The sequence below is a fragment of the Mytilus galloprovincialis genome, chromosome 6, assembly GCF_965363235.1.
Source record: "Mytilus galloprovincialis chromosome 6, xbMytGall1.hap1.1, whole genome shotgun sequence".
NCBI lineage: Eukaryota > Metazoa > Mollusca > Bivalvia > Mytilida > Mytilidae > Mytilus > Mytilus galloprovincialis.
Window position 1 is genome coordinate 11,693,289 of NC_134843.1, and position 22,584 is coordinate 11,715,872.

The 22,584-nt window shown below is 32.6% G+C and overlaps 1 protein-coding gene across 5 annotated transcripts in view; it reads right to left on the reverse strand.

Annotated features, from left to right (window-relative positions):
* LOC143078934 (uncharacterized) overlaps positions 1-22,350 on the reverse strand; it is a 134,321-nt gene extending 111,971 nt beyond the window's left edge. For 2 of the 5 annotated variants that reach the window (XM_076254009.1, XM_076254007.1), the window contains exons 1-7: positions 22,243-22,328; positions 20,886-20,961; positions 19,178-19,383; positions 13,331-13,423; positions 11,200-11,412; positions 4,841-5,046; positions 3,142-4,060 (exon numbers count right to left, since the gene is read on the reverse strand). In XM_076254009.1, the coding sequence (XP_076110124.1) occupies positions 3,142-4,060; positions 4,841-5,046; positions 11,200-11,412; positions 13,331-13,423; positions 19,178-19,383; positions 20,886-20,961 (1,713 nt within the window). In that variant the 5' untranslated portion in view covers positions 22,243-22,328. Of the gene's footprint in view, positions 1-3,141; positions 4,061-4,840; positions 5,047-11,199; positions 11,413-13,330; positions 13,424-18,517; positions 18,587-19,177; positions 19,384-20,885; positions 20,962-22,242 lie in introns of all 5 variants that reach the window. The other 3 variants (XM_076254008.1, XM_076254012.1, XM_076254011.1) reach the window with 3 other exon arrangements.
* Between the last annotated feature and the right edge of the window lie 234 nt (positions 22,351-22,584).

The following is a 22,584-nucleotide window of genomic DNA, read 5'->3' on the forward strand; positions in this document are numbered from 1 at the left end:
TGTCATTTTGGGGTATCTCTGTTGACTATGCAGTATGGGTTTTGTTCATTGTTGAAAACTGTAGGATGCATATAGTTCTGAAAAACTTTTGTTAACCTCTTTGTCACTCGGTCTGTGGTAGAGAGTTGTCTCATTGGAAATCTAACCACATCTTTCTATTGTATAATCAACAGTATTGTACTTCAATATTTTATCTGAATGTCATAAATGCCTCTCCATTAAAACATTTATAATACCTATGCAGTAAGGTACTCTCAAAATGGGGTAACCATCTATCATAAAATTGAGAATGGAAATGGGGAATGTGTCAAAGAGACAACAACCCAACCATAGAGAAGACAACAACAGAAGGTCTATTTTAAAATTTTCGCTGTACTAAACAAAGGTGCTTGGGGAATTGACACCTTTTTATCAACTTATTTAATGTATTCTTGCATTTTTCTGTATGATATTACATATAATGATAGAAGTTGTTAATTTTTGAGCCTCTCCAATTCGACTGTGATGACTGGAGAATTACTAAATTGTTTCAATTTCTGCAACTTTTAGTTGGTTAGATCTAGATAATTTCACAAAATTTAATCAATGTCATTGGTGCACACATGTACTTTGAGATGACTTAACATTAACATGGACATTTCTGACATTCCCAACAGTTGAACATTGACATATAGTCATATACAATTATATATTAATTCTGAATGCAGATGCTTGTAGTTGCTTTTAAGATCCAGATAGTCATTACAAGAAAACTAAACAAACACCTAAATACACAAATGAATGGATGAAATACTATTTAACCCACTCCAACCATGTTAAGTGAGTGGAAAATAAAGAGAATTTATTAACTGGAGTTTACATAGGCAGATCCAGGGGGGGGGGGGGGGGGGGGGCAGTTTCGTGGGAAAAATTTGGTTGATAATATAGGGAATCATTGAAGCATGACTGGAGCAGCCCCACCCCCTTTAGGTCAGTCCGCCTCCGCCCCCCTTTAGGAAAAGTTCTGGATCCGCCACTGGTTTAATTCTAATTTTCTTTGTCAAACAGGACAGGGTGGGTTCAGGTTAACCAGTAAATAACCAGAATCATCTGTACAAACAGGACAGGGTGGGTTAAGGTTAACCAGTAAACAACCAGAATCATCTGTACAAACAGGACAGGGTGGGTTCAGGTTAACCAGTAAATAACCAGAATCAACTGTACAACCAGAATCATCTGTACAAACATACAAACAGGACAGGGTGGGTTAAGGTTAACCAGTAAATAACCAGAATCAACTGTACAAACAGGACAGGGTGGGTTCAGGTTAACCAGTAAATAACCAGAATCAACTGTACAAACAGGACAGGGTGGGTTCAGGTTAACCAGTAAATAACCAGAATCAACTGTACAACCAGAATCATCTGTACAAACAGGACAGGGTGGGTTCAAATTAACAAGTAAATAACCAGAATCAACTGTACAAACAGGACAGGTGGGTTAAGGTTAACCAGTAAATAACCAGAATCAACTGTACAAACAGGACAGGGTGGGTTAAGGTTAACCAGTAAATAACCAGAATCAACTGTACAAACAGGACAGGGTAGGTTAAGGTTAACCAGTAAATAACCAGAATCAACTGTACAAACAGGACAGGGTGGGTTAAGGTTAACCAGTAAATAACCAGAATCATCTGTACAAACAGGACAGGGTGGGTTAAGGTTAACCAGTAAATAACCAGAATCAACTGTACAAACAGGACAGGGTGGGTTAAGGTTAACCAGTAAATAACCAGAATCATCTGTACAAACAGGACAGGGTGGGTTAAGGTTAACCAGTAAATAACCAGAATCATCTGTACAAACAGGACAGGGTGGGTTAATGTTAACCAGTAAATAACCAGAATCAACTGTACAAACAGGACAGGGTGGGTTCAGGTTAACCAGTAAATAACCAGAATCAACTGTACAAACAGGACAGGGTGGGTTCAGGTTAACCAGTAAATAACCAGAATCAACTGTACAAACAGGACAGGGTGGGTTAAGGTTAACCAGTAAATAACCAGAATCAACTGTACAAACAGGACAGGGTGGGTTCAGGTTAACCAGTAAATAACCAGAATCATCTGTACAAACAGGACAGGGTGGGTTCAGGTTAACCAGTAAATAACCAGAATCAACTGTACAAACAGGACAGGGTGGGTTAAGGTTAACCAGTAAATAACCAGAATCAAATGTACAAACAGAACAGGGTGGGTTAAGGTTAACCAGTAAATAACCAGAATCAAATGTACAAACAGGACAGGGTGGGTTCAGGTTAACAAGTAAATAACCAGAATCATCTGTACAAACAGGACAGGGTGGGTCAAGGTTAACCAGTAAATAACCAGAATCAACTGTACAAACAGGACAGGGTGGGTTAAGGTTAACCAGTAAATAACCAGAATCATCTGTACAAACAGGACAGGGTGGGTCAAGGTTAACCAGTAAATAACCAGAATCATCTGTACAAGCAGGACAGGGTGGGTCAAGGTTAACCAGTAAATAACCAGAATCAACTGTACAAACAGGACAGGGTGGGTTAAGGTTAACCAGTAAATAACCAGAATCAACTGTACAAACAGGACAGGGTGGGTTCAGGTTAACCAGTAAATAACCAGAATCATCTGTACAAACAGGACAGGGTGGGTCAAGGTTAACCAGTAAATAACCAGAATCAACTGTACAAACAGGACAGGGTGGGTTCAGGTTAACCAGTAAATAACCAGAATCAACTGTACAAACAGAACAGGGTGGGTTAAGGTTAACCAGTAAATAACCAGAATCAACTGTACAAACAGGACAGGGTGGATTAAGATTAACCAGTAAATAACCAGAATCAACTGTACAAACAGAATCAACTGTACAAACAGAAATATCCACAGTAATATAAAGTACATTTTTGAGTGTTTGAAAAACAGATATATTACATTTACAGGTAGATGTTTTTCATTAAATTTAATTGAATGGACAAAAACCTACCACTGTACATCTTCTACAGAGATTACAGTGCTCAATAATTACATTAAATATATATGTATCAGAATCTTTCTACCATTTATATTTGTTTCAAATTAACACTATTAGTATTAAAGTAAAAGTCTAAAACAATGTATATAAGTACCTGTGTCTTTTCCTCACTACTGCTAGAGATGTACTGCACCTGAGTTGGTTCCTGTATAAACTGACCAGGTCCAACATCACTATCTACAGACTGAGTAAGTTGAAAGTTTGAAGATTCCTGAGAGACTGAATGATCATATTTTAATTTATTTTCTTTTGTAGAGTGTTCAAGATTATCTATTTCTAGAGGAAGTTCAAGATTATCCAAATACTGTGCCACAAAAGTCTGCCTGTCTATCTCACCAGAAATGTCATTCAAAATATTTGAATTTTTCTTCTTGATATTCTGGCTGTCTGAATCTCCCATTAAATTTTTATTTGTAGGTTTTTCCCGAAGTCTTAACGATGGCATTTGAAGTTTTGTAGATCTCATTTTTTTTGTCCTTGGCGATAATTTTGTATACCATTTTGAAGAAGTTGGACTCTGTTGTATTGGTTTTATACCTACAAATTCAATATCAACAATTTTTTGTCCCCGAGCACTTGCTTTGCCAGTAACCTTGTCTATTTCTTTACATATATCACACTTCTGTTCCACTAACTGTTTAACATGCTTATGTACACAAGAAGATAATTTACAATTTCCAGCATATTCAGAGTCCATAAAATCATCAGTCATTGGAATTTCATTACTATTTCTGTTTGCAATTGAATAATTTTTACTATGACCTGCTATTACATCAAATCTATTTTTATATCTATATGTTTCATGACTATTATATACACTACTGTTACTATTATTCCTATTAAACACTGTATTTTTCTCATATGCAGAGTGACTATTAAACACATCGTCTGACAAACTGGAGCCTGATTTCCCTGATAACATTTCTCCTTTTCTTTTAATACTGTTTTTGTCATTATTTGAACTTGAGGAAAATAAAGATTTGCTTCCATCCATATATTTTCTACTGTCGGTCCTGCAAAAAATACCTTCAAATATATATTATTCAGCATTTTGAAATGCATTTCTTTTTAACATTATGATTTAAGCAAAATCTGGTAATTTTGTTCATCCAATAATTTTGTTCATTTTGCTCACATAATATAAAGCAAAGCTAGTTATGATGGGACAAACAATATTACCCATGAGCTTTGTAAGTACAAATGTATAAGGTCTGTTCATTATGAAAGGCTTATTTCATGTATGTTAATATTGTGTGTTAAAAAATGTCAATTTTATCATAAATCTTAAAAACTTATTGGTTTTCCAAACTTTCTTTAGCATGTTCAGAAAGTCCTAAACTTTTTCTCACATTTCTAAAATTAGCATGTGGTCCCTTGTTAAGGATTGTATTTTGTAACAGATAAATACATAATGTATTCAATATTCACTGGTTTGGTTGTAATGAAACTTATACTGCACAAAAATCTGAAAGAAAACAAATATCTCTAGAGTTGTCTCCCATCTTTGGCTAACTGCAACTTTAAATATGACCATTTGCTTACCATCAGTGAATATTCATATACATGTACCAAAAAATTATTAATACATATAATAAATATTAAAATTAACATTTCATGTAAAAAGAGTATTGTCCGATGTTCAGATGTTTTTACTTTTTATATTATGAAGTTAGTGAAGTCCAGTTAATCTGTATCTGTTCTCTTTTCAAGTTTAAAACATATAAATAGAAAGCAGTATATCCTTAGATAATTTACAAACGTGAGTTATTAAGCCATCTTTGTAGATGAATCACCTCTCAGATGAGGTACCTAAGCCATTATGATCAAGAGGCTGTACCCTGTCACAGTCTGTGATGATCTCAAGCATGGTCAACATATGTATCAAATCAGATTCACTTAGTTTAGATTTGGTCAGTATAACATCAAGGAAAATTTCAAAAGCTGCCGATGACGAATCTTGATGAAGTTCATAACACTTATCTTCACTGCACTGCATCAACTGTAAAGGAAAAAAGGGGTGTTTATCAAATGTTATGCCAACTTAATCATTTTAGAACTCACAATTGACTCATTTGTTTTATTATAACAGATATGATTGCATCAGCTAATGAAATTTAATTTAGTGGATAGAGGTTTATAAACCAAGAAAAATCAAAGTGATGGAAATCACTCATGGAAAGATTAGAAGAGTAGTTTGAATTATTTCATATTAAGGTATGGTGGGGAAAAATGAAAATTAAAAAGCACTATTGCTGAAAATTGCATTTACAGCAGGTCTTTAGAAGGAAACTTGCTTTTCCAGTATGAGGATAAAATGAGCTCAAATTAAATAATATGGGTCTCTTAATTTGCACAATTTTATTTAAACTGCAGTTTATATCTAATTCTTATCGAAATTATGTTTCCAGTTCTGAACATGTTTCAAAAAAACAAAAAAATGCAAAAATTCTTCTAGTAAATCTTGTAAGACATAAATCTGGACCAACAGCTTAAAACTATAAAGTGACAACAAAAATTGAAAAATGTTGTTGTGGGGCATTTTGTAAGTTGAAACAGAGTTTATATTGCATTGAAGATTAAATGTTTTAGAGTGCCTTTTGATCAATTTTTAAAAGTATTTTTCAACACAGGGCATTGAAAATGTACTTTTTCAAGGTAAACCAATTAAAAAACTTATCTTATTGAAATGTGGATTCTTTCTTGATTGCAAAAATATATATTCACTTCTAATAAAAATTCAAATGACTAAAAAAGACATAATGATTGATGGGAAATAAACTAATAAACAATGGTTTGTTATAATTAAAAGTTTTAAAATTTTAAAACTGTTTCAAGCCAATTCCTGATAAAATAAAAAGTGTACTAATTTAATTGTTGATTAATTACAGATGATTATTGGAAATTTATCAAGTAAATTATAGGTCTTACTTGAATACCTTTTATTTATTCATATTTATATTTCATTTTTTTTTTAAGATCTTGTTAATCCATTAATCATTTATCTTTCAGATATAATTTACAGAATCACTTTATGTAAAGTAGATCAAAAGTAATTGGCAATAAATAAATCTATCATCCTTGTAAATATTAAACATCTAATATACACATTTGTGTATTCAATTATGAGGTCAAATACTTGTGTATTAAGAATTATATGTATATTGAGTGGTCTGTATAATTATGTAAGACTGAGGTTGATAGGTAATGTGGTCAATTTGATTGGCAGTTTAGGAGGTGGGGCATTGTAATTAAAGGTCCACCTTGTCTCTGATTGTTTAGTGATAATGACAGTTGTCAATCATACTAGTTGAATCAATACCCAGTTACCTAATCAAAATGTTTTTTAAAAAGCCTGCACATCAACACACCTTAATGACATACATTCTTGAATGAACTGCTCCAATAATATACCCAGTTTTTTCAGTTTATATGTGTATCATGTGCACATACATGAGAACCATAGGGAACTATATTTCAGTGTGAATACATTTAGTAACAGTAGCTAACCTGTCCTGTTGTTAGGGAGGCCAGTGCCTAAGTAAAGATTTAGAACAAGTTCTAATCTTTCCAAAAATCAAATAAACCCCAACCTTTGACCTCTGTAAGTATAAAATTCTTAAGTTAATAAATTCTTGTATCTGCCTCATTAAAATTCATAAATTGCATTATAAGTTCTGTGGGTGGTCTTTTATTTTAAGTAAAAATTTTAAAATTGTTTCATAATACCAGAGACATATAATACAAGAGATTGGCAACTCGGCGAAATCCCGTAATATCACACGGCCACATTTAAACCTCGCGAGATCACTTTGGGTAATAGAGTCTTTATCAAAGTATTAAAAGTACTCGAAGTAAGGGTGAATGTTTAAGCATAAATTAACTGTTTCAGTGTAAAATTTAACATAATTAATTAAATAATTTGAGTTCATGCATAAATATTTATTTCAATGTCATTTTAATTTTGATTTGTATTATTTGTATTATTGAAAAAGAGACATAATTTGATATTGAATAAAAAAAAACGATATTAAATAGTTGACACTTAATAAATTGTATCAGAGTTCATTTTATTTGATAGTTTCATAATGGGTTTCTATTTAATATACACCTGTGTCGGAGACATAATTTCACAGTGTGACATGTATATTAGGCTTGAATTATTCGATGGTCAGGTAAATCACAACCTGTTTAAAAGAGTTTTAATTGACACCTGGTACACAAGAAGTTGTTACACCACAGGTGTCCACAATCTTTCCAAAAATACAAAATATAAAATTAATTAATGAGTAGAAAAAAAACTTAATTTGTTTGTTTATTTACCGTTAATCATGATCAACTTTGTCTTATATTCATAATTTTTATAGATCATTAAAAAATTAGGTAAATTGTTTTCTAAGTGTGTTTTTCGAAATTTACATTATGAGCTTGCATTGAGTTTTTTTTGTGATTGTCGGTTAATTTATGGTTTCTCCTTTTCACGGATTGTGTATTTAGGACTTACATTTAATGATCATTTAATAGAAAATGGCAATATAAGTCTCACTTTTCACCTCGAATGTAAGAAGATTAAACCATAGTTTAAGTGTAATGAACTGCTAAATATACGATAAAAACTCACAGCAGCAGGTATTGCTGCCTTTTCATGTAACAATTTTTGTAAGAATAAACATTCTACTATGCTATACTTCTGTTAACATGGCAAGTTGACTTCAAAGCATACACCAGTTGAAATGCCATATTGATATCTAAATGTTTTGAAATGTACATGTTTCCCTTCTTTTTAATATACTTTTTGACTAGTTAAAATCTCCTTTTAGTTTTGAAACAGACATGCATATGTGTAAATAGTTTAACAACTACTTGACTTGATTTGTTAGTTAATACCTTTTTCTTTTACTTTATACAAACTGCACGAAAATGTGTCTACCTTTATTGTTGATCAGGCTGATTTAATTGATGGTTGCCTAACGTCCAGTGGCAAATATTTCATATTTTTTACATATTGATGTGCGAGTGTATGACATTTCTTTTCTCTACATATATGCAATATGATATTTAACTCTCCACAAGAAACCAAATTACACAGACATTAATAACTTTAGGTAACCATAAGGCTCTTAGCAATGAGAAAAATTCATACTGCACTGTCAACTATACAAGGTCTATTTATGAAAAAGGTTTAACAATTCAATCAAGAAAACTAATGGCCCGATTTATGTACAAAATAATAACAAAAAAATCCAAATATTGTATACAGCAACAAACCACAAGTGAATTACAGGCTCTTTACTTTGGAAAGGCAAAAACATAATAAAGGCATGATGCTCTTTACTTTGGAAAGGCACAAACATAATAAAGGCATGATAATAGATTTCACAAGCCGTACAATTTTTTGTTCCTATTTGTTTTTTTTTTGTTATATTTTTTTCCCAATCAACCAAATAACATCTGTAAAAAAAAAACACGACATACATCCCAGTATTCTGAAATGAAAAGGACCAGTCAGACCGGTGATCAGAACAATATATCTAGACTATCACTACATATGATTCCATCCTTTTCAATAATTAAACCAAGATATAAGAAAACAAAAATCATTCCAGGTATAAATAATATTTTTATTATCAAACATTCATTTATAATGTTACTGTCAATGATAACTGAGAGTTTTATGCTCATTTCCTTGCAACTGAAATGGTACAGTTCAACTATCCAAATTTCGGTATCTGTACAGCTAAGGATATATGTATCAGTGATGCTAACTTGTAATAAATTGCATAAAGTCTGAAAGGGAGAAAGGCAAGGTTCTTCATGTTCATTGTGTGTCTCATTTACTGCAAATATCTCAATATTTTGTGTAATCAGTAGCTCTGTGCCTCCCACTGTTGCTAGAAAACAATCAGCATGACAATCAAATTCAAACGTACATATGATGAACCTTTTCATCTTCAGTGTGGATTGAAAGGCAACATATATCTCCTCCATAATGGTACCAACAGCTGTCCATGGCCGAGGATTACTTTTCTTTTTAACTCCTTTTTTAACTTACTACATCTTTTCCTCTTTGGCATTCTAAATTAAAAAAAAAATATTTTAGAGTTGAAAAGAAATTTGAAGCCTATTATAGAACATCTATTTGTCTTACTTTTAAACGTTACTTTCTACATGTATGTCATATAACATTCTGCAGGTTTTTATTATGCTAAATCTATTTTAAATTTCTTTTGTCATGAATAGACCTTTCAAGCTTGCTATTAGGTACAAATATTTGATATGTTTATCAATTGTTAAACGTTATACAGTGAACATACAATGTAAGTTGCTGACATAAACTTTATTTAGTCTCTGCTTCTATATATTTTGTAGATCTCATGAGGGTATTGAGGTGGTTTACAATGAGGGCCTGGAAGCAGGGGCGGATCCACCCATTTTAAAAAGGGGGTTCCCCACTCAAGATAAAGGGGGGTTCCAACCACATGTACCCATTCAAATGCATTGGTCGTCCAAGAAAAGGGGGTTCCAACCCCTGGAACACCCCCCTGGATCCGCCAATGGGAAGGTGTTTACAAAAGGTAAACGAACAGAAAGCCACAGGACATAAAGTCACTAATTTGGTAGGACAAAATGTCACAAATAATCTGTTGACAATTGTTTGTATGTATAAGCATATGACAAGAGAAATATCTTTGAATATTTACTTTTTAATACATATATTCATATTAAAGTTTAAGAAATTTGTCATTATATTTGAAAAATGAAGATTTATTTAATTTTAATCATGCAAAAGAAAGATTTCTTGGCACCATGAAGCTATTTAAGTGCCAAACCAGTTTGACATTTTGTTTTTTTTTAACAATTATTTGATCATCATAGATATGTTTTTGGTAATTTTATTTGGACTAGGTTTTTTGGTATCAATATGAAAATATTAGTCACCTTTGCTGAAATTTTTAGAAACCACTATAGGATCGATCTTTACGAAACTGGTCTTATTTTAACAAGATAACATTTGGAAGTAATATAGGATTATTAAATTGCATATTTATTCGTTAATTTCTAAGTTTTATGAAAAAAAAAAATGGTAGTTCATAGCTGGATTTGGGTATCAATGCGAAAAAAAAATCCCCTTTGATGGTATTTTATGAAAACACTATTTGACCAAACTATACGAAAATAGTCTCATTTTAACGGGATAACAATCGGGAGTAGAAAATCACTACAAAAATGTATATACATTTTTAAATTTCTACGTTTTACGAAAAAAAAATGGTGGACCAGACCGGTTCTACAGCAATAAAGAGGGGAAGCTGAATGGACCGACTTTAAATTAGTCTGCATTTGATTATTATCATCATCTCAGCACATTATAGTATAAACAAATTGGTAGAATTAGTAAAATGTATCTTTTGAATATACTTACATGCTTTAGCTGTGAAAACAATGAACATAAACGATAAGAAAAATCTTTAAGCGTATCGTCTCGCTTTACAACAATGGCGGAATTTGCTCATCTTCGTCCCAGGTCACATCATCATCCCAAGCACTTCCGGTGGCCAAGTGATTTCATTGGCCGTTATATAGACTCTACTAGAGTTGCCAATCTCTTGTATTATATGTCTCTGATAATACTATATTTAGTCAAACTTTTAAAATCTGCAGTCTTCTAGTTTCAAAATATGTATCCACATTAAATTTGACCTGAGGTCAAGTCATACTACAGAGGCCACCAATTTTAAATGGAGATAATATCTATCATACATATTTTTATATAGAGTTACTTATAAATGATAAAATGATTGCTAATGAAACTATACCCAGTAGTTAAAATCATATATCTGCTTTCGTATTTTATCCATTCACTAACAAATACAAAATTAATTATAACATATTTATAAACCAAAAAATTTCCTTTTACTGTAACAAATTCTCAATTTTCTGATGTTTACTTTTGAAAGTTTTTATAAACATGTGGAATCTATAGCTAATATAAATACAATGTACATATATTCAAGTTAGGAAAAGTATTTTTCATTTGACACAGTGAATAGAAAGAAAGATTGTATTCACAGTTATACCGAATAGTGTGTCATAATTTTTTTTATAACTGAACTATGGATACAGTATACATAATTATGTTTCTTGAAATACAAACTTTTTCAAGCACTGTTATTGGGAGATGGCTTTCAATCTTAGACAGGAAGTTTTCTGTGAGTCTTTTGAGAGCAGCATGGAATTCTGGTCCATATTCTTCATGAAATTCCTCTACAAAATAGGCTGTACAAAGTTTCTTATCTGCTGCTAATGGCAAGTAAAACTTTCTGAAGTTACTATATACAGATGAAAGACGTTTTAATTCCTTTTTATCCTGAAATATACCAATAATATTAGTTAGACAGGAAACTGATATTACAAAAATATCATATTGCTATATATAAATATAATTATCCAGTTGACCAAATATATTGAAATCTGAACATTATGTCATGAATCATAAACTACAGAAACCGTTAACATGGTTAAGACCCATTCTGATCATTTAGACATTTATTTACTTTTTAATTTGCAGGGGAAAAAATCTATGTTGGATCTTTATTGTATAAAATTCCCTTAAAATCTGGCAGGGATAAGAGAGATGTATTTGAGAAAAGAGTAATAAACTAGAGGCTCTCAAGAGCCTGTATCGCTCACCTGACTCTATTTGGGTTTTTGAAATCATATAAAAAAAGATCAAATTTGGCTACAAAGTAACAGCACTTGGCCAGCACCTCATAAAGGAAAGGAACATTCATGCTATGTTTGGTTTCATTCAATTCAGAGGTTCTCTACAAGAAGAATTTTGTATGCATTTCCCATAGGGTCTTATGTTAAACTAAGTCCCCCCTGGCGGCCATCTTGGATGATGGATCGGCTACAAAGTAACAACACTTGGTCAGCACTTCATAAGGAACATTCATGCTATGTTTAGTTTCATTCCATTCAGTGGTTCTCTAAAAGAAGTCATTTGTATGCATTTCCCATAGGGTCCTATGTTAAACTAAGTCCCCCGCTGGCGGCCATCTTGGATGATGGATCAGCTACAAAGTAACAACACTCGGTCAGCACCTCATAAGGAACATTCATGCTATGTTTGGTTTCATTCCATTTAGTTGTTCTCTAAAAGAAGTCATTTGTATGCATTTCCCATAGGGTCCTATGTTAAACTAAGTCCCCCGCTGGTGGCCATCTTGGATGATGAATCGGCTACAAAGTAAGAACACTTGGTCAGCACCTCATAAGGAACATTCATGCTATGTTTGGTTTCATTCCATTTAGTTGTTCTCTAAAAGAAGTCATTTGTATGCATTTCCCATAGGGTCCTATGTTAAACTAAGTCCCCCGCTGGTGGCCATCTTGGATGATGAATCGGCTACAAAGTAAGAACACTTGGTCAACACCTCATAAGGAACATTCATGCTATGTTTGGCTGTATTTCATTCAGTGGTTTTCTAAAAGAAGTCATTTGTATGCATTTCCCATAGGGTCCTATGTTAAACTAAGTCCCCCGTTGGGGGCCATCTTGGATGATGGATCGGCTACAAAGTAACAACACTCAGTCAGCACCTCATAAGGAACATTCATGCTATGTTTGGTTTCATTCCATTCAGTTGTTCTCTAAAAGAAGTCATTTGTATGCATTTCCCATAGGGTCCTATGTTAAACTAAGTCCCCCGCTGGCGGCCATCTTGGATGATGGATCGGCTACAAAGTAACAACACTTGGTCAGCACCTCATAAGGAACATTCATGCTATGTTTGGTTTCATACCATTCAGTGGTTCTCTAAAAGAAGTCATTTGTATGCATTTCCCATAGGGTCCTATGTTAAACTAAGTCCCCCGCTGGCGGCCATCTTGGATGATGGATTGGCTACAAAGTAAGAACACTAGGTCAGCACCTCATAAGGAACATTCATGTCATGTTTGGTTTCATTCCATTAAGTGGTTCTCTAGAAGAAGTTCAAAATGTAAAATGTTAACGACGACGGCGGATGACGGCGACAGCGGACGACGACGACAGACGCCAAGTGATGAGAAAAGCTCACTTGGCCCTTCGGGCCAGGTGAGCTAAAAAGGTTATCCATATTGCTATATCCTTCAGAATTTCCAAGATAATTAACTTGATTAATTTGCTGTCGTTATCATGTCATATTCAAGGCCAAAAGTAAATTCTTTATAAAAAAAAAAACTGCTCGTACAGATGTTATTTTTGTTTGATGCATCTTAAAATGTAATAAGTGTATACTCACAGCACCTGGGTAGTCTGCCCCTGACCTTGGAAAATATTCATTTAGTTTAACAAGAACACCGTCTTTGTTAAGTTCCAACATTTTCAGTAATACCTGCAATAAAATTTAAGTGTAAAGAGTTCACTTGTTTTGATTAAACCCGTGTTATAATATTAACCTTTAGACCTAGCTCCAATTATAATAAAATATTTGGATAGTCAATTTATAATAAACTTTCATTTCTGTATCAATACACACAACAAACCAAAGAAAGAAAATAAAAATCATAATTCATTCTCCACTAAAAAAAAAAGGGGTCTTTGGTCATGATGACTGTGTGACTTAAACAGTCAAACTTCTATCTATTCTTTTACGGCCTTAAATAGAATTTGGCTTTTAGAACAATTTGGACAGAACACACCCAAGATATTAAATACAAGTGTGGTCTTCTATAAAAGCAGATTTTGATTTATCTATTACCCTTAAAATTACATTCTCAGATGGCCCACTGCACTATTGTCATCAATGACATCAGATAGTCTGCACCACATGTGCAATGTATTTTTGGCATAATCATCACTGATGTAGACCTCTTTCTTTTAGGCGTTGGTTCACTTTCGTTTGTAATTGATTTTATTAAAAGAGTTGTAAGTGTATTATTCCTGCATTGTTTTGTAATGTATAAAACTAGGTAATTATTCAATTATTACAGTCAACATTCAATTTACAATTTTTGTCTGATCTTACATTTTAATAACATTGTAATTGCAATATTAAAATAACTGAATAACAGCAAAGTAATCACATAATCAACAAGACTGTGTAAATGGATTCCCCACTTGCACTATCATTTTCTATGTTTAGTGGACCGTGAAATATGGGTAAAAACTCTTACTTGCCATTAAATTTAGAAAGATCATATCATAGGCAACATATGTACTAAGTTTCAAGTTGATCATGTTGATTGGACCTCAACTTCATCAAAAACTACCTTGACCAAAAACTTCAACCTGAAACGGGACAGACTTAGACAAATGACCAGACAATAACAAACCCTTCTTTACCTCCGATTACTGTAAATTCAGAAATTATTGCAATGTTTTTATTATTGTGAAAAATGCAACAGGGTTATTATCATTGCAATAATTAAAACTCACATTTTGAAATTTTGTATATGAATCAAATAGGATTCTTCTGAATATCGCAAAAATTAAAAATCGCATTCTAGTCTAAAATGACAATATCGCAATAATAAATGCACACAATAATTTCTGAATTTACAGTAATATAAATCTACCCAGTAGTCTACTTGTTAAATAACAAACTTTTGTGATTTCAAATAAAATCTGCCTCTGTGGCTACTGCAATGTATTTAAAAGTAAAACTGTAAGATAGATTTATATACATGTATTCGACACTATCAGAATAATAACTTTTACAAACAAATTCATCTCAGATGGCCCACTGCACTATTGTCATCAATGACATCAGATAGTCTGCACCACATGTGCAATGTATTAGGCATAATCATCACTGATGTACATGTCTTTGTTTTTATAATTTTATTCTATTAAAAACTTTTGAAATGTAGAAATCTAAGTATTTTTCCAAGGTTTACTTATTCATTTGTATGTAATTTTATGATATTTGAAGATTATATATTGACTTCTAGATTATGTTTGGTTGTTTGTGTACATGGGTTGTCTAATTGACATTAACCAAAACTTCTTTACTTCTGATTAATATAATTCTACCCAGTAGTCTACTTGTCAAATCAAACTTTTAAAATCTACCTCTGTGGCTACTGCAATGTATTTAAAAGTAAAACTGTAAGATAGATTTATATATCCGACACTATCATAATAATGACTTTTACAAACAAATTCATCTCAGATGGCCCACTGCACTATTGTCATCAATGACATCAGATAGTCTGCACCACATGTGCAAGGTTTCAAGGCATAATCATCACTGATGTAGATGTCTTTGTTAATAATCATTTTAGTATATAACTTTAAATTGTTGAAATATATAGGTAATTTTACAATATTCAAGGTAAACTTTTAACAATTTTAAAATTGAGAATGGAAATGAGGAATGTGTCAAAGAGACAACAACCCGACCAAAGAGCAGATATGATTTACATTTTTAATAACTACTGTGTATTAATTTATTTTGTGGACGAAGGAAAACTTGAAGGTTTGTGGACATTGAATTTCAAGGTTTTGTCAAAGTCTATATCATTTGTATATACAAGCCTATAGAAAATTAATCATTAGTTCAGTATTTAAGTCTTTTACTAGTGCTGTTGTTACAAGTGTACAAGTGAAGACTTTCTACATTTTATGTTTTTTTATTGTAAAGACCCTGCATACCCCAGGTATCAACTTCAGGGACTCTAACTTACTACAGATTCACCAGGTGTTGGTTCACTTTTGTTTTTAATTTAATTCTGTGGTTCACATGTACCCATGGAATCAATGATAATTGGTATCCAACAAATATTAATGAATCCACATGTGTAAAGTATATCATTTCAATAGTAACAGAGTCGCATAAGTAAAATCTAAATTGCAGCCATGGTCTTTGATCTACAGAACACCACAAAGAAAATTTGTTCTCTGTAAATGATATTGAATAAAGAATATAACTTTAATTGTTCTAATTTGATCTCGACTTTATAGACTAAGTGAAAAGAAGAGCAGGTAATAAAATTAACACTCATCAATTTTTCATAATATATAATTTTTGAAGATTATATGTTGATTTCTAGCTGACTTTTGGTTACTTGTGTCATTGGATTGCTGTCTCATTGAAATAAACCATATTTTTCTTTCTTCCATATTATTACTCGGGTCTACTAACATGTATCTTATCAAACAGGCTATGTGATACTATTTATATATACATGTAACAATGTACATGTAGGATAGATTAATATAAAATATGAATAAGATATGTTAGAAAATATGAATGTATCTCAGATGGCCCACTGCACTATTGTCATCAATGACATCAGAAACTGAAAGTCTGCACCACATGTGCAATGTATTAGGCATAATCATCACAGGTGTATGTGTCTTTGTTTCATCACGGGTATATGTGTCTTTGTTTCATCACGGGTGTATGTGTCTTTGTTTCATCACAGGTGTATGTGTCTTTGTTTCATTATATATAATTACAGGTGTATGTGTCTTTGTTTTATTACAGGTGTATGTACGTGTCTTTGTTTCATCACAGGTGTATGTGTCTTTGTTTCATCATGGGTGTGTCTTTGTTTCATTACAGGTGTTTGTGTCTTTGTTTCATCACAGGTGTATGTGTCTTTGTTTCAATACGTGTGTGTCTTTTTTTCAATACGGGTGTGTCTTTGTTTCATTTCAGGTGTATGCGTCTTTGTTTCATCAGGGGTGTATGTGTCTTTGTTTCATTACAGGTGTATGTGTCTTTGTTTCATCACGGGTGCATGTGTCTTTGTTTCATCACGGGTGTGTCTTTGTTTCATTACAGGTGTATGTGTCTGTTTCAATACGGGTATGTCTTTTTTTCATTACAGGTGTATGCGTCTTTGTTTCATCAGAGGTGTATGTGTCTTTGTTTAATCATGGGTGTGTCTTTGTTTCATTACAGGTGTATGTCTTTGTTTCATTTCAGGTGTATGTGTCTTTGTTTCATCAGAGGCGTATGTGTCTGTTTCATCACGGGTGTATGTGTCTTTGTTTCATCACAGGTGTATGTGTCTGTGTTTCATTTCAGGTGTATGTGTCTTTGTTTCATTTCAGGTGTATGTGTCTTTGTTTCATCATAGATGTATGTGTCTTTGTTTCATTTCAGGTGTATTTATCTTTGTTTCATTACAGGTGTATGTGTCTTTGTTTCATTTCAGGTGTATGTATCTTTGTTTCATCACGGGTGTATGTGTCTTTGTTTCATCAAGGGTGTATGTGTCTTTGTTTCATCATAGGTGTTTGTGTCTTTGTTTCATCACAGGTGTATGTGTCTTTGTTTCATCGTAGGTGTATGTGTCTTTTTATTTACTTGTGAAACAAAGACACATACTTTTTATTGTTTCAATACGGGTGTGTCTTTGTTTCATTACAGGGGTATGTGTCTTTGATTCATCACTGGTGTGTCTTTGTTTCATTACAGGTGTATGTGTCTTTGTTTCATCACGGGTGCATGTATCTTTGTTTCATCACGGGTGTGTCTTTGTTTCAGTACAGGTGTATGTGTCTTTGTTTCATTACAGGTGTATGTGTCTTTGTTTCATCACCGGTGTAATGTATGTGTCTTTGTTTCATCACGGGTGTGTCTTTGTTTCATTAAAGGTGTATGTCTTTGTTTCATTTCAGGTGTATGTGTCTTTGTTTCATCAGAGGTGTATGTGTCTTTGTTTCATCACGGGTGTATGTGTCTGTTTCATCACGGGTGTATGTGTCTGTGTTTCATTTCAGGTGTATGTGTCTTTGTTTCATCACGGGTGTGTGTCTTTGTTTAATCAAGGGTGTATGTGTCTTTGTTTCATCACGGGTGTATGTGTCTTTGTTTCATCATAGATGTATAAGTCTTTGTTTCATTTCAGGTGTATTTATCTTTGTTTCATTACAGGTGTATGTGTCTTTGTTTCATTTCAGGTGTATGTGTCTTTGTTTCATCACGGGTGTATGTGTCTTTGTTTCATCAAGGGTGTATGTTTCTTTGTTTCATCATAGGTGTTGTGTCTTTGTTTCATCACAGGTGTATGTGTCTTTTTATTTACTTATCAATTTAGGGTTTATGCATGTTCATCTAGCAATAGTCCAAGACTGTATGTTGAATTCTAGATGACTTTTCCTTGCGTTGCTATCTCATTGACATAACCAATTTCTTTTATTCCTTATTATAACTCTCATCGTTTTATCTATTCAAATGCAGAAAATCTAGCATACTATTTACATACAAATGCATCTCAGATGGCCCACTGCACTATTGTCATCAATAACATCAGATAGTCTGCACCACATGTGCAAGGTTTAAAGGCAAAATCATCACAGATGTACATGTCTTTTTTTATAATTACTTAAGTTCATTATTTTTCTTTAACAAGGAAATCATTCACTTTGTTTAACATGCAGTTTTTTTATCCATTCATTCATATTAACCTTAATATCAATTCACTACCAATACAAACAGAATTTCACAAGTTAAAATGTAGCATTGAAATCTAACCTTCCAAGATAGACCACACAATCTAAATTATTTTCCATGATTGATATATCACCATGCCTATCACAGTAACTGAAACAGAAGGCATATGACATGAATGTTCCTATCTGATAAATGATTGATACACAATCTCACCAGCCAAAGGTAGTGTTCTTGACACAACAATCTCATGTCCATGATGTCAAAGGAAGTGTTCTTGAAACAAATCTCACCTGCGATTGTAATAGCATAGAATTTTGCTCAGATTTTAAGTAATATAATGTTTTGTTATATTATGGATAAGCTGTTTAAAAAGATCAATCAGAATGACAACTTTTACATACAAATGCATCTCAGATGGACCACTGCACTATTGTCATCAATGACATCAGATAGTCTGCACCACATGTGCAATGTATTAGGCATAATCATCACTGATATAGATGTCTTTGTTTTATTAAAATAGTTGCAAGTTTATTATTCAACTTTGCATTTTTTTGGTATTAATGCAGAAATCTAGGTAATTATTCAACATTCACTGTCTTTGTTTTTTTTTCAATTTGCATATGACATGTATGAAATTGTGATAATTTACATGATTTAAGTCTTTTCTAATTTGGCATAAATACAGAATTGCTAAATTTTAGGAATTGTTTTGACCATGACCTACATACAATGACATACCATCATTTTAATCCCAGTGACTAATTTGGAGTATGCTCTGAATGGGATGAACTCTTTACAATTCTCATATAAATATTCTAAGAACTGAATGGCTTGAGGATAACTGTCATAATCTGCTGAGGTCACAATGCAGTGTAAACCACTGGTTACTAAATATAACCTCGAAACATTCCAATCCTCAATGTCTGATGCATTCTGGGATACAACTGAAAATAAATTATTCATCAAATTATTCAACTGGTCAAACTATTTTCAGTTCATTTTTTTTAATACATATAGTATCACAAAATAATTTTCCCTATGTGTAGCCCTCTACAATAACTTTTTTTTTCAACTTGTGCAGTAGGACTTACTTGTCCTAATGAAATTGTTACTTGTCCAAATTTTTTTTATAAAAATTAATCCTTTTACATCTTAAGTTGATTAAAGGAACAAAACGAATTTAAACAATAGAACAGAATTTGAGGTATTTCTTTTGAAATACTTTTCAAAAATATGAGTCAAGTACAACTGAATCTGGTCATGTCACAGGACCTAGGTTCTAGTTTTCATCAATGCCAGTCTTATCAGACTCTGCACATGAGGCACCATCTGATAGGCCTGTACACTCATTGGATTTTTGTCCTGTATCTTTTTAAGTTGAAAAAAGTTTATTCAAATGCAATCAATAAAAAGAAGAAGATAAGGTCTGATTGCCAATGAGACAACTATCTGCAAGAGACCAAATGACACAGAAATTTACAACTATAGGTCACCATATTGCAAGTAATGTTCTTTTTCTACTTATGATCAAATATGATTTTGTGAATTTTATGCTAAATAAAAAAAAAAGTGAAAAAATTACAGGTATGGTATTTATTATAAAGAACAAATTAAGGTAGCAAAATGAGGTACAAAATGTACTGATTTGTCTTGGTCCCGAAATGTCTCCTGCCTTGCCAAACTGTCTATTAATCATGTCTACTAAATATGTCTTCTACGGTGCCATTTATTAAACTTATTAAAGCTAAACCTTTGGAGGTGATGACCCTGTAAAGTTACCTTATCTACAAATAAAGGCAACGGGCGATCACTTGCTCGACCTTTTTTCACTCTGGTACCGGACAATCGGACATCGTTATTGTCGAGGTCTGATGTGAATCTATGAAATCACATTATTAAGTTAACTTTATTGTTTTTCTGTCAAATTTGCCAGGGGCAAATCTTGTATTTTACAGGCATTGGTTTAGTATCAGTTGGACTGACACAGTTTGTGATGTACATTTACTTATCTTATTTAACCATTGAAATAGATATAGGAAAAACAACAATCCTAGTCAATTAAGATTGAAGTTGAGTGCACCCACACGATCAGGGTTCTAACTCACCACCTCAGTGTTGACTGGCTAGTGATTACAGTAGTTACTACTTAGACCACTCGGCCATCGAGGTCCCTTATCATTATCTGAACTTTGACTTGCATCTAAAAGGGTATAAAAGTACACTTCTTTCTTTACATTTGGTGTTTCTAAGCCAGGAGGTTATATAAGGTTTAAGCTCCTTGATCTTAGTAACTTACTAGATTTATTTAATTGTGGTACCGGTATATATCTAATAAATATACTCCAGCTAGAAATCAAAATGGGGCAGTGTGCTAGTGAAGGACAGGGCACTTTTTCCTGATAGGAAATAATATTTAAAAGGATACTACATCAAAAACACAACTTACCAGAAATTATGTTGTGCAATTTAAATTTACAGGCATACTCTAGTGTCCAGGTTAAAATTTTCTGTTTAGTATCCATCTGAAATGAAACATTTTTTTAAAAACTAGATGGCATACATACCTTTATAAAAACCAAGTAAAATTAAGTTTTTTCATCAATCTAAAAACCTAAACAAGTCTGTCATTTTCTGACTTAGATAAGTCTAAAATTGAAAACACATTTTTATAATAAATACATGTTTTGACTTCTTCAAGTCAAAAACAAAAATCGACTTGTTTATGTCTGAGCTCTGATTGAAAATCACGATATATTCAAGCCCCCATGAATTATTTCTTCAATAATCAATGTTTTAGCGTCACAAATATATGCTAATATTGAAATTTCATGTGTTATTCTGTCATTCGTGTTACCCTTAACTTTTAATAGTGAAGTTATCTACCCTTTTTATCTGCTATAATTTTTTGATGAATTCTTGGACATTTAGATAACTTGCATTGTAAATGAACGAGTTGTTACATTATGGTCATTTGCATAAATCATCACTGTTTTCTCGTGGTCATGTGATAATCTTTGAAAATGAAAGGCAAAATACAGAAATCGATGGGTCTCTGTGAAAACTGTTAAAATATGGAAAACTAAAGGTTGGCAGATAGGTGAAACTTACATAAATGAATCACAGGCACTTGTCTCAGATTTTTTTCCTATATACCTTAATATAACACAAGGTACTTAACTTGAATTTTCGAAAAATGTCAGGCGGTGACGAAATTCCGTTGTATGCCGCTTTTTAGACTGTCAACCCCACTTAAAACTTGTAATATCCTAAATCTAAATTGATTTATCTTAACAATTATGTATAACACACCTAAATTTGTTGTCGGAATCATTAAGTACCTTGTGTTATATTAAGGTATATAAGATTTTTTTTTGAGACAAGTGCCTGTGAAATGAATAGATAAATGAAAAATGAACAGATTGATGCCTGATTTATATAATTCCAAGGCCGTCAGTCGGCACCAGAAGCAACGCATCTATTTTGGGTGAGCAAATATCCACTTTTTGATATGGGACCAACTCTGACGTCCCACCGCCCCAGCTTGTCTGGCAAAACAGCCGTTGGACATCAGAGTAATCTCGGACTAAATAATCAAGTATAACATATTTGTATAACTAGATAAAAGCAGTGACATCAAGGACATATTTAATAAAAAAAATGAAAATTTTTGAAAATAAATTTCTGCCAAATTATGGCAATAATTGACATAATTTCTGGTAAATGTGATTAAATAATTATATCATTATACGTGCAAATTAATGCCATTAAATTATCACGAACACACAACTTATGAGGATGCATACACTTAAGTATAATTCTTTACACGTGGGCTGTACCTTTCTAAAGTAAAATTGGTAGAGGTTGTTTTCATTTGCTAATTTTCGAAAGTTTGAAAGGCGTGTGTAATCGCAGACCAGTTCCGAACTGGATTTTCCGGATTCCGGTAGCGTAAAAATTCACGTTTTACTAAGATTATTCTTTCGTGGGATCATACAAAAATATGACTAAACACCAACAAAATATTTCAGACAACAACCTACCATTACCACATTACACACTAAATTAAGAAGGAGACGAAATAGATTTTAACAAAAGTCTATTACTAGATTACTACATTTCTAATGTTATTATAACAGACACCTCAT